The following is a 12948-nucleotide window of genomic DNA, read 5'->3' as shown; positions in this document are numbered from 1 at the left end:
TGCACAGAAAAACACAACAGGCTGTAGAACATTGTTGCTGGTAAGGACTGGCCAGAGCCCGTGGCCCAGGTGAGACACAGCTGGGCCACTCGGCCCCTGCTTCAGCCTGCAGGCTGCCCTCCATTGCTGCTCATCTCCAGACTATAAAGATCAGCTCCCAAGCTGAACATGGCTGCTTTGGAGGGGGGACTCTGAGGCATTGAATCCTTTTGGGGCCCCACCCCCAAACCTCAAGGAATAGTTCCAATCCTGGGATTGCTGACCATTAGGATGAAGGGGGAAGCTCTCTCCCTCACATGTATCCCTTCAAAAGGAATGCGCACCCACACCCACAGAAGCCCCTGCTTCACTCAGGCTGCCCCTCAGTGCAACAAAGAGACGCAGACGGACACAGAAGCAGAGAGAGAAATGCAGAAATGAGCTTGTTTCAGTCACTGGCTGCTGGAGGCTTCCTTCACAGTAGGCCTGAAGGGAAAGGGGAGGGCGCAGAATCCCGAGCAAGAGCTGCTATTGGCCCTGAGGGGGCTATTCCACCAATAGGAAAAAGGCAATCTGGTTTTTGTCAGAGGTTGCTGGGCAGATCCCTCGGACCGCAGGGCATGTTGGTTAACTGGTGAGCTGTCCTTGATCACAAGTTTCCTTTTACATTATAGTGATTGAAAAAGTATTTTGAGCCTCTACCTGGAAGAAGTTCCTGACAGTTAGAGTGGTTCCTCAGTGGAACAGGCTTCCTCGGGAGGTGGTGGGTTTTCCATCTTTGGAAGTTTTTAAACAGAGGCTGGATAGCCATCTGATGGAGAGGCTGATTCTGTGAAGACTTAAGGGGGTGGCAGGTTACAGTGGAGGAGTGATATTGTTGTGAGTGTTCTGCATAGTGCAGGGGGTTGGACTAGATGACCCCGGAGGTCCCTTCCGACTCAGTTATTCTCTGATTCTATTCTACCTCAATCGCTCTGTATGAGGGAGGGTTGGGGTTCATACAGTGCCAACTACATATGAAAAGTATACCCAGATTTCAGAAAGGAGACAATCTGGAGGCATACTTTGTTAATTTTGGGAGAGCCTGCTGGATTTCAACATCCATAATGCCCAGAGAATGGCCTACATAAAATCCTAAATCTGGGGGCGGGGTGGGGGTTGAATGAAATGTACAGGGAAATGGAGGATAAGGAAGTAAATAATTATTCGTTTAAAGAGCGAGCAAAGCAAAGGTTTGGCATGACCCCAAAACATATCAGGGAAGAGTTTAGGAGCTTGAGGAAGAAACCTGAAGAAACATGTGGCAAATAAACTCGATAAGTTGTTAAAACAGTGGCTGACAGGCAAAAGTAGAGAGCCATAAAGATTTTGTTAATATTAGTATTTGAACAGTTTTATAGACTGACCAACTGGATATTGCTGGTTGGTACAAGACAAAAATGCAAAAATTATGGACCAGTTGGTGTTAATAAGTGGGAAAGGGGGGGGGGATTTCTTCTCAGAAAAAATACGTTCAAATGAGCACCCAGCAAGATGAACCTCACCTACTTGAGAGAGAAAGGGACATGGAAAAAATGTTACCAGTGTGGTGAAACAGGTCACTGAAGTTTTAATTGTCCCAGAATGAATAAAACAGTGAGGAAGTGTTATCAGTGTGGAGAGGCAAGCCACTGAAGTTACAACTGCCACAAACTGAATAAACAAACATCGAATAGCTGTGTGTGTAAGTGAGATTGATTATTAAAGGGGGCTGAGCCACCTTACCTATGGTTATCTCTGGGAGTGTGAGAGTGGACCCAAGGTGTGAGATAGTCAGGACTCTGTAGATTTTAAAAGAGATAAGAAGGGTGGGTGAGTGTTATGTCCTGTCCTATGTCTAACCCGTAACCTGAATAAGAGAGGTTGTAGAGGCACTCTGTGTGGGTGGAAAAGGATTGTCCCAATGGGTTTCCTCCTTTTTGCGCAGAGATCTGCCTGCCTGCACTGCAGATGCAGTGCAAAAGGGACTCAAAGAAGTTTTTACTCTGACCTTTGTCCTGAAACAGGATCTCCCACAGAACTAAAGCATCCTGGATCAACGCCTGCCTAAAATTCCTAGTAGGGTATACATCTATGTATAAACTGAAGGGAAGGGAGGAGGGGAATGTGAATTGTCTTCCCTACAGTCTATCATACAGAGAGAAAGGGAGAAGAGGAAAGGCAATCTGTGACAGCTCTCTGTATTGTAAAACTCCGAAGTATATGCAGAATAAACAGTGACCATTCATTACAGCTGTTAAGTACTGACTAGGGAGACTACCTAAATATGTTAAGCAATTTAATACACAAAACATCTAAGAAAAGTAGATTCAAGTGTTGGTCTGAAGTAGCACAACAAAACTTGAGTCTAACAGCCATAAAGGTGCTGTTGGACTCAATTTAAGTACTGTGTTTAAATGTTAAGAGAGCCAGCAATTGGGTTTGATGACCTGCTCTTCCACATGCAGCTGGATGGGTGACTTTCGACCAGTCACAGTTCTCGGCGATCTCTTAGCCTCACCTGTCTCACAGAATGTCTGTTCTGGGGAGAGGAAGGGAAGGTGATTGTAAACCACTTTGAGATTCCTTAGTGTAAAGAAAAGAGGGATACAAAAAAAAAAGCTCTCCTCTATTATAATAATTTTTATGGTTCAGCTGTGTTGGTCTGAAGCAACAGAACAAAGTCTGACTGTAGTGGCACCTTTAAGACTAATAACGTTTTATTTAAGACATATAAGCCTTCTTTAGAAATACATCTGACACTATTCATTCAGCATTTTTACATTGGAATCTCTGTTTGAAATGCTTTCCCTAAATCTACCACCCTGTACCTTAAATTAATGAAGCTGCAGTGTTAATGCTTATTTAAGTCTGCTGTATTTTCAAGGAGGGAAGGAGGTGCAAATCCAGGAAACCAAAAGGAGACAGGTTGCATCCTGCTACCTTTCCAAAACCACACAAATGACATCTGTGTACATTTGAGCCTGGGCGACTGCTCCTGTTGCTAGTTACCAAGCTCCAAATTGAACCTGGAGTTTTCCTGGAATTATAACTGATCTCCAGACGACAGAGATGAGTTCTCCTGGAGAAAATGCAAGGGCAGACTCTAAGGTATAACAATACTATGAAGCTCTTTCCCCTTTCCAAATTCTATCCTCTCCAGGCACACATGTACACACACCATCGCCAGAAATGTCCCCAACTGGAATTGGCCAACCTAAATCTGGGCCATGGTGTTTTATGAGGCTTTGATAATGTCACACAGGTTCAGACTTCTATCCACTATCATGAGATCTAGAACCTTGCGTTTCATTAAGGGAAGCTGAGTTTCTGAAGATTCAACATTATTTAAAAGAAGAGCTGGTTTTTATATCCCACTTTTTACTACCTGAAGGAGTCTCAAAGCGGCTTACAATCACCTTCCCTTTCTCTTCCCACAACAGACACCCAGTGAGGCAGGTGAGGCTGAGAGAGCTCTGAGTGAAACTGCTCTGTGAGAACAGCTCTAAGCAGACCGTGACTGGCCCAAAGTCACCCAGTTGGCTGCATGTGGGGCAGTGGGGAATCAAACCCAGCATTCCAGATTAAAAGCCAGTGCTCTTAACAACTGCATTAAGCTGGCTGTCAGAGCTCTTTCAAACAAGTTGGTCTTTCTGGACAAGAAAGGCACATGCTTCCTAAGGAAAATGCATCCCTTGTAGCAATAAAAAGATTATACTTGCTCTCTCTGAGCAATTCCAAAACAGTCAGTGGAACTAGAACTAGAATCTGTTGGCACACCCTCTGAGGCCTGAATTCCCTTGTATGTCCTTTGGCTAGTCACTCTCTCTCTCAATTTTGCCTGTTGCGTTCCCGCCCCCAACCCCCAAACTAAGATAGAACTGTTAAGATCATTAGAGTAGGATTGTGGAGACCAGGGTTCAAATCTCCACCCCACCGTGAAGATCGCTGGATTACCATGGGCCAGTCACTCAGCCTCACCTACCCTACTGGAATGTTGTGAAAGTAAAATGTCGAGTGGGGAGAACTACATTGCACCACTTGGAGCTCCTTAGAACATGACATTTTAAAAACGCTGTCTGTTATATAAATGTAAGCGTAATCTACACTCCCGTTCCAAAGATTTCCGAGAGACGTGAAGAACTGGGAGGTTTCTGAAGGGGAAAGCACTAACTGCTCATTATTATGGCTTCTCCCCACATGTGACAAAGCGTGGCTATTTCAACCCTTGCTTTTCTTGTCGGTTCCCTCCTCCCCAAACTCATGAGAATTAAGATCTGGAGCGCATTCCCATGGACCACAAGCCCTGTTGCCATGGCACCCGGAGCGCAAACAATTCCAGGCCTCAGCGAAGGCTCCCGAATGCAGACAAGCAACTGTTTTCTCAGGGGCCCCTATTCTAACCTGGGGAGGGTAACGCCTCAGACCATTCGACGGAGGTAGGGGCCTCGGCCTGCTGCCTTTGTCCGCCTATAAAAAAAGAGGCCCAGGATGCTTCTAGGCTTGTTCCCCCCCCCCCCAAAGAAAAACCGTCTGGGTCTTCATTGAGCCAAGACAGGACGGCAAAGCTGCAGGATTTCTCATTCGCACCGTGCTCTGCTGCTGGCCCCTTTGCCGGAGCAACTATAGTAGAGAGCAGGCAATGAATCTGCAAGCTTCCTGGCTTCAGAGAACCCTTGGGCGGGACAGCGAGTTCCAGAAAGTCGAGAATTTAGGGTCGGGTGAAATGTGACGGCAACTGCTCCCAGGCCCGACTAATAAGATACAAAACAGAGGGCATAAGCTTTATTTCTGTAGGGAAAAGGGTATGGAGATGGGGGGGGGGGCACGAATCCCACTCCTCATTTTGTCTCCCCCACTGCTCTCTCAAATGCCAGCACCAACAGTGAACAAAATTACAGCGCTTCAGGGCAGAGACTACAGCGGGATGGGAGAGTACAAAAGTTTCAAGCTTTTTCCCACTTGTCCGCCATTTGCTGTAAAAATCAGAGCGGCCCTGTCTTTAAACAAAACAGGCCTATTACTATCTCTGGGGTTGCCAACCTCCAGGGACGTGTGTGTGTGTGTGTTGGGGGGGGGGGGCTGTAGATATCCCAGAGCGACAATTGATCTCCAGACTACATACATTGCTATTTATTTAAAACACTTATTCCACTTCTCCTGGAGCAAAAGGCTGCTTTGGAAGTCAGGCTGCATGGCAACATGCCCGCATCAAGTTCCCTCCCCTCCACCCAAAATCTCCAGGTCTTTTTGAACCCAGAATTGGCCACTCTTAAGTATTGCTGGTATTGACCCAACAGGGTACCTGGCCCAAGCCTGCCTGGGCACCTCCATGCTCAGTATGAATTGAGCATGCACCTGTAAACTGCACCCTTTTAGAGGATGACCGATAAAGGTGCACAGCCTATTACTTAGGGAATCTCACCTGCCTTTCGGTGAACTTCTCACTGAAGATCAGGTGCAATTTCAGTCTTCAGTTTCCCCTCAGTCCCCTGGAAGTCCTGTGACCAATGCCAAATGCCATAAGGACTCTGCCACCATTCGTTCCTCCCCTGTTGACAAACTGCAAGTCTCACCAGGATACGATTCTGCCCCTGGCTGCATGGTCCCCTCGCCTTCTCTCTCTCTTCCCAAGGTCACCCCCTCCATTTCAGAGGCTCTTCCACAATGAAGACTTCCTTGAAAAGCAAGGGGCAAAATAAGCCTGAAATTCTCTCACAAGGGTCTCTTCCAAGCCTAACATGGCATATCCTAGTTAGATGCCAACTCTTATCACTCACCCCACCCCCCCACTCTAAGTGGTACAAAACAACGCTTCCAGAATTCACTCGAATGCAAGATGCGCTGTTTTTCAGGTATCTCATAAAAAGAAGGGATTGCCTTATATTTGTATACAAGTTACAGGTATGTCCTGCAATAAATAACATTGTGAATATAACATATTGGGGAGGCATCCAGGATCGTCATCTTTTTGAGGAAATAAGTGATTTTTTGGCAGAATCTTTACAGCCCTTGAGTATCTTATTTCGCTACTGGGACAAGAGGAGCCTTTGTTATCTGTGCCACCCCTAATTTGTTCTGTCTGAATCAAGTTTGTTTTGTCAAGTGGAAACTTCTGTTCACCGATAGTGTCCATTTCCTCCCACCTATCAAGATATGGTGGTCGTTTCCCACAAACACTTCACGGTCCTGAAATCTCAACAGTTACCACAGAGGACAAACTGCTAGCTTTCAAATATTTTGTCTGACTTTGCAACTGTTGATTTTCTTTTTCACATGGTTAGAGGCCTTACATGCTGACTTTATCATAATATGGGAGGGAAAAAGACATCAGCAACATTTGGATTCATGGACAAAACAACCCAACCGAAGCGTTGCACAATTGAGTCTCTGTTAGGTATCAAAAAGAAGAGTTTTCTAATGACTGAGACATCAGCAAACACTGCATGAATGTATGTGGCACATCTTCAGATTCCATGGCATGGCATTCATGCAGCACATATATTTTAAGTGATAGGCATAAATTTAGTACACATCAGCAAATGGCACGTACAGCAAATTAGGACATACTTTGGAAGCTGACTTATTTAGGAGCCCTTTCCTCTAGCTAGAAATGAACGTAGCACAATAATTTCTATATAGAAATCTTGAATTGTGCCAAGCCAGTCACCTCCTTTCCCAAAGCCCAGAATGCACTGCAAAGGAGGCAACACAGAATAAAGTTTCCAATTCAACTGGTAAGTTTGGCTTGGATCTCGGAAGCGTGTTTGGCCCATTGTCCAATGCCCCTTTCCTTGCCACAGCCCACATTCTCAATGGCTCCCACCCATGCATACATATTGTTTTTGCGTGGTCGCGGGGAACCCCCTTCCTGCCATTTGCACCAAGCCATTTATCTCTACAGCAGTGCCCAGGCTGAAAGCCCGGACCAAGACAGCATGCCAGCAGACAGAACAGCACACAAAACACAAGGACAAGCAGCATCGAGTAGAATTTAATGACTCAGAACCCAAGACAGACACCGACTTTATACAAAGAGAGAGCAAGACTGAGACTTCCTGGGAATGGGCCCAGGGCAGCCCCGTTTGGTTACAGCAATTCCAAGAGCGGGTAATGGAGGCCGGTGAGCCAACGTTTAAATAGACACGGCGATGGCTTCCCAATCCCAGGGAAGTCACACGAGGGGCCGAAAAACTCTGAAACGCTTGAGGAGAGCAGCCAAGGAGGAGGGTCAGCCACAGTCCTGTGCCTTCTGTGCAGAACAAGAGGAGGTGACAGCAGGGGACCAAGTCTCCAGCCCCCTTTCCCCTGCCGGTCGAAGCGATGCTGGTGAAGGAGCACAAAAGATCACAGAGACAGCAAGGAGGACACGGCCTGCCCATTTTGCAGCCAAGATGTCGTCCTGAGCCTGGGCTACCAAGAAGGGACATGGGTGGGATCGGGGGAGGCGACGAGGGGCTGTGGAGGATTGTGAAGCAGGCACCCATGGTATGGCAAACTGGGAGGAGACTCCTTAGGAGCAGATGCCAGTGACCCCCTCCCCCTCCCAAGTGGGACAGGCTGGGTATGTGAGAGGACGCGGGGCTTGTCAGGGCTTGCCTGCCTCAGTGCTAGGAGACCCAGCTGGGACCTTGGCGGGGTGGTGATGGTGGTGCAGGAGCTTCAGAGGCTAGAGGCTCAATGGGGGGGGGGGGGGAGGGATGCACAGGTTACCCTCTGCATACTGGCATACAGCAGCCTCTTAGCAGGGGACCTCAAAAAAAAAGGAACCTTTCCAAAATTGCAGGGGAGGAGGAAGGGGTGGAGCAGAAAGTGCTTGTGTGCTCAAGAAAAGGTCACAGCAGCTCCTCCTCCTTCCCACTGCAGGGGTATGCGGGGGGGAGGGGGGTTTAAAAGAGAGGGGAGCCACAAAAAACAAAGCCTTATATACACCCTCCCCCCCTCCAGGACAGGAACGCCTTAGTCGACTTCCTCCATGTTGCTGTAGGATGGAGTGGGGTGTTCTGTCACCCCCTCGGGTGCCAGCAGGGGACCAACTTCAGGGGCCAGGCTGGTTCCAAAGGATGGCGAGCTAATTCCCTGCAAATAGAACAAAGTGTCAGACGGTAAGCAGAAGAAGAGGCACGCAAACCCCTCGCACAAACTCCTCTGTCTCAAGCCTGGGAAAGAGGTTGCGTCTCCTTGTGGGTTTTACACTCTGAGATTTTAAGATAAAATATAAATGCACTGGGGAACCAATACAGCCAATAAAATATCAAAAATGGACTTCTATAGAGTCTTCTATCTTCAATAATTCTTAATTCTTGATAGTTTCACCCAAGCCCCAACGCGTTTTGCCTTATGGCTTTGTCAAGGGACAATGGTTTTTAGATTTTTAGGACCAGCTTCAACTTTACAAAAGAATCTCTTGACAGAGTATAAGGTCATATTGACAATAGATAAACGTAGCTTATGGCGCTCCAGACGCTTAGTGCTCAGATTTTAAGAGGCAGAACAGGGTTTTGAAAAAGCAAAAGCAAATCTTAGATTAGCAGTTTAGGGTATCTGCAGACTCGTCTTCTTCCCCCTTAAAGCTATTCTATCCTCCCAGTCTGGTGTCTGTTATAGCGTTTGATAGGCATAGAATCAAATGTTCACAACGTCTTGGAAAAGAAGTCTTTTCACATACCAATTCCGGGTGTTTAAAGTTATACATTGTCTACTGAGGAAGTGTTGCTTTTAGTGACACATATTTGCCTTTTGATACCTCTTAATAATGGAAGGCTTGATATAGAAATATATATTCTCATAACCACTCTGCTAATGGATGTTTTATTCTGCTGGTCCATAATAAACTGACTGACTGCTATACAATGACCTGTTTTTTAAGAGGAGAGTTGGTTTTCATACCCTGCTTTTCACTACCTGAAGGAGTCTCAAAGCAGCTTACGATCACCTTCCCTTCCTCTCCCCACAATGAACACCCTGTGAGGTAGGGTAGGGGGGTGTCAAGAGAGCTCGGACAGAAATTCTCTGACAGGCCCAAGGCCACCCAGCGGGCTGCATGTGGAAGAGCGGGGAATCAAACCTAGCTTGCCAGATTAGAAATCACAGCTCTTAACCATTACAACTAAGCTGGCTCTTGGACAGATTGAATTGTCCTGAATTGTCATCTGTCAATCTCGCTCTGCACTAAAATTAAATATTCTTTGCTAAGGTAACCTACATTGAACATCAAATTAATTCTCGTAACCTTCAGTTTCTTCAAATTTGTTCTCACTTGCTTCGGGTTCTGTATTTGGCTACTGCTGCCGTGGCTACCAGGGGCTGTACAAGCACTGAAACCCTGCCCACTGAGATCTCTCCCAAATGCCTCCCTGAAAATTTCACCAGACGTCAGCCATACGCTTCTAAACGCTTTAAAGCCATAAGACACAGAGCTCGCTGCTTCTTTTACATGAATCCCAAGTATTGCCAAACGTCACCACCCTGAGCCTGTTGCCAGAGAGAGGCAGCCTAGAAACAAAAAATACAGTAATAATAAACAAATCCTGAATTACAGCTCTGTCCCACTCCTTCCAGTTCTAGACATCTTTCCGTCTACACCAGGGGTAGTTGAACTGCGGCCCTCCAGATGTCCATGGACTACAATTCCCATGAGCCCCTGCCAGCATTTGCTGGCAGCGGCTCATGGGAATTGTAGTCCATGGACATCTGGAGGGCCGCAGTTTGACTACCCCTGATCTACCCCTTCTTTAGCAAATATTTTGCTGCAATCTACTGGACGCTCAGTTTCCGACAGCCAACCGATCCCCTGGTCTCCACTCAACCAGAAGAAGAAACAAGCTATGACTGGAGAGGCTGGGGGGCCAGTGACGGACGAGGCATGTGGAGGCTGGACAGAATCCTCCTTTTACACAGCAGACCAACGGGCGAGGAAAGAAAGGAGTCCGGCCATCTCTTTGGAACAGCTTAGGTTTTATTAAATACAATAAATAAATACAGTGAAAGCTTTTCCACAATGCAACACTCCCCCCACCCCGCCACCAAGCAAGGCAGAGGCTCTTTCCTTTGCAAGGTGGGAAATGATCCCCACCATACCTACATAGGGATCAGGCTGTGCTTTGAAACAGGTGATGCTGCCTGGGGCACAGCAGCATGGGTGTCCCTGTTACCCTTACTTTGGGGCCCCCCGCAGAGACAAAAAGCCTCTTTGAAAGTGCTGGGATTTATTTTTAAAGAGCTTCCATGAGATTTATATAATACATATATGAATAATAGGAACTGTCAATCATACACGGAACAAAAGGAGGGGGCTTCAAAGAATCACTTCCCCTGAAGAATGAATTTCCAAGACCATTCTTAAGTTATCTGGCCTCAGCCAGGGCATACACTAGCAAAGTGAAAGGATTTAACCTGTGTTCAAGAGGCACAGGAGGGAGGCTGCATTACAGGTGAGGAACCATGGCCTCTGGGGCTAGATTAAGAACATGGGACTTGCAACTCCAATGACGCCCTCTTTCGCTACTGCGTGTGTGCAGAGAGGCGCACGAGTATGCATTCCCGGACACAGGAGCCAACGTCTAAAACCAAATTGCGTCTTCTGTCCCGCTACAGCTGCAGACTGCTTAGCACGATGCAGGCCTTGCTTGAGGGACAAGCATGAGAAGCTTCCTTTGGACGCTCTGCATCCCAGGGTAGTGTCACACCTAGACAGGGGATACCCGAGCTGGGAGAGCTGTGTGTGAGATCGATCAGGCTGAAAGCCAACACCCCCCCCCCCCCCATCATGAAGAAGGGACCCAACCCAATCCACTAAATGCCTGGAAGAGTTGGCAATGCCTATTCGACTAACACCCCTGCCCCCTGGAAGCAGACACCCATTCAAAACGACAGGCCGGAGATCTTTCTCCCTTCTGCTCCAAGAACGGGGATGCTGCCCAGCTGTTATAACCTGGAAACACTAGGCAATGGTGAAGAGGCGGAGTGACCCAAGGCAGGGAGAGTGATCCAGAAAAACGTATTCCATCCAGTTAAAGGGACAGAGGTGGAACTGCAGCTCCTGCCAGAATACATATATACTTATCAGCACTTGTTGCACAGGGGCCAAAGTCTACAACAGCCACCTACAAGAAGTCAGTCCAGCTGAGATTTCCCCAGGCAATCGGCCGTAAGGACTCTTCCCAGATTACAAACTCATGTAGTCAGCCAAGTGGGACTGGGAGCAGGCCCTGGGACTAGGAATCTTCTCCTGGCATGAGGGCTTCTTCTTGCAACCTACCTGGCAAGGAGCTGCCCAGCCCCTCACCACAAAGACGTAAAAAGGAGGAGAGCGAGCCCAGTAAAGGAAGCAGGACGGGCCGCCCCCTCCCCTCCTTGGGACTGGCTCCGGTTGGCTGCTACCTCCAGCGTGTCTGATAGATGAGTGGGTAGAAGACATTCAAGAAGAGGGCCACAATGGCGGCCATAGTTCCCAGGACAAAGTATCGGACGTGGCCTTCATCGGGACACTCCGAGGCGAGGGGCTTCGTTCTTCGGCTGCGGGGCCCCCAGGGGTTCCTCATGAGCCTCCTGGCAGCTTCCTCTTCGGCCTCCAGTTCCTGCCAGAGCAGAGAAGCCTGCGATGTGGAAACCTGCGTCAGCACTTGGGGAGAAACATAGGGGCAACACATCCAAAGCACTCACACTCTGCCCCCTTATCCTTCCCGCACCCCTTCACCGCCACTGTCTGTGCCACGGGCTCCCCCCGCTTCCTGCCTAACAGCTCCAGCAGCAGCCCCAGCCTGATCCTCAGGGGCCTCCTAGGGACAAGCAAGCTATGAGGAGGTGGACGGCAAAGCCCCTGTTGGCAGAGTGAGGCGTCCGTGCTGACTTGGGGATGGCGATGGGAGGAGTTTCTCCTTCCTGGGATTCGAGGACCGGTGCCAGGTTAGTCCTTTTCAACAGCACACCGAATAACCGTAGCCCATGCTTCCTTCCTTGGAATGCCCAGAAATTATTCCGCCGACCAACCAGCCACAACAGGTGAGAGAACACGGGAGGGTCATTCACAAACAGCCAAATCAGAGGCGAACTTTTCTCCCCCCGGTGAAAACGTGAGGATCTGGTGATGGCCGCCGGTCACTTCCGAGCGCTTTTGCAGGTGGATCACACGAGGATCTTTCATCGAGAGACAACAGCCTACCAACAGCTCGGCTTTTGGCGAGTGGGAAGCCACGAGGAACATTCAAGAAAGGACAAGCCAATCACAGTTCTCACTCTCTTCTTTTTTTGAAAAAAAAAAATTAAAACAGGCGCAAAAGGAAGCATCAGCCATGGGGGAACCAGACAGACCAGCTCTTCCACGAACAGGTACTTCATTCAGACCAGGCAGCCAATCACAGAGGTTACTTTTTCCTACAGGAGGTTTGGGGATGCAGGCAGGCAGAATCCACGGCCATCTCCCCTACTGAATCCCCCGGGGGCTTGCGGATAAGAGGGCTTTCTGCTGCCCCTGCTCTCACAGGGCGGAAAAGGTGATGCTGAAGCGGGTACAAAGTGCCACAGGAGGCTGGCTGCCAGTGTCCACAGGCACAAAGGGAATCTTGGCTTAAGCAGGTAGGCCCTCTTGTTGGCAGCTTCTCTAAACACACGTAGGCTGAGCCTGCTCCTCCCCACCCCCAAGGGGAGCAGGTCCTCAATTACACTGGACGCACCAGGCATTCAGGCCTATAGAGACCCTGGCCAGACAGCAGGCATAAAAAAGGCCAGAATGCCCAGCTTCGGTGAACAGGAGGAGACACAAGAGCAATGCAGCCTTGATCTGCATGGCCTTGGAGACAGCACAGTTTAGAGTTCTGGGCCCAGGACACCACTTACTGCATGCGAGGAGCAAAGGGAAGTGGCAATAAACCCATCCCCCCACCCCCCAGCTTGGTTCTGGGAGAGGATCTTCGTTTGAGACTGTGCTGGGGTTGTTAGCAGTGTATATGT

At 48.5% G+C, this 12948-nt stretch overlaps 1 protein-coding gene across 9 annotated transcripts in view; it reads right to left on the bottom strand.

Moving 5' to 3' along the window:
- Positions 1–6975: 6975 nt before the first annotated feature.
- USP19 (ubiquitin specific peptidase 19) overlaps positions 6976–12948 on the bottom strand; it is a 40454-nt gene continuing 34481 nt past the window's right edge. For 8 of the 9 annotated variants that reach the window (XM_077324907.1, XM_077324905.1, XM_077324910.1 and 5 more), the window contains one exon: positions 9936–11594. In XM_077324907.1, coding sequence (XP_077181022.1) covers positions 11376–11594 — 219 coding nt within the window. In that variant the 3' untranslated portion in view covers positions 9936–11375. Of the gene's footprint in view, positions 8077–9935; positions 11595–12948 lie in introns of those variants that run through there. The other variant, XM_077324912.1, reaches the window with a different exon arrangement.

This window comes from Paroedura picta, chromosome 3 (genome assembly GCF_049243985.1).
Source record: "Paroedura picta isolate Pp20150507F chromosome 3, Ppicta_v3.0, whole genome shotgun sequence".
Classification (NCBI taxonomy): domain Eukaryota; kingdom Metazoa; phylum Chordata; class Lepidosauria; order Squamata; family Gekkonidae; genus Paroedura; species Paroedura picta.
The sequence above is the reverse complement of the archived record's forward strand: the minus strand, read 5'-3'. Positions and strand labels throughout refer to the sequence as shown.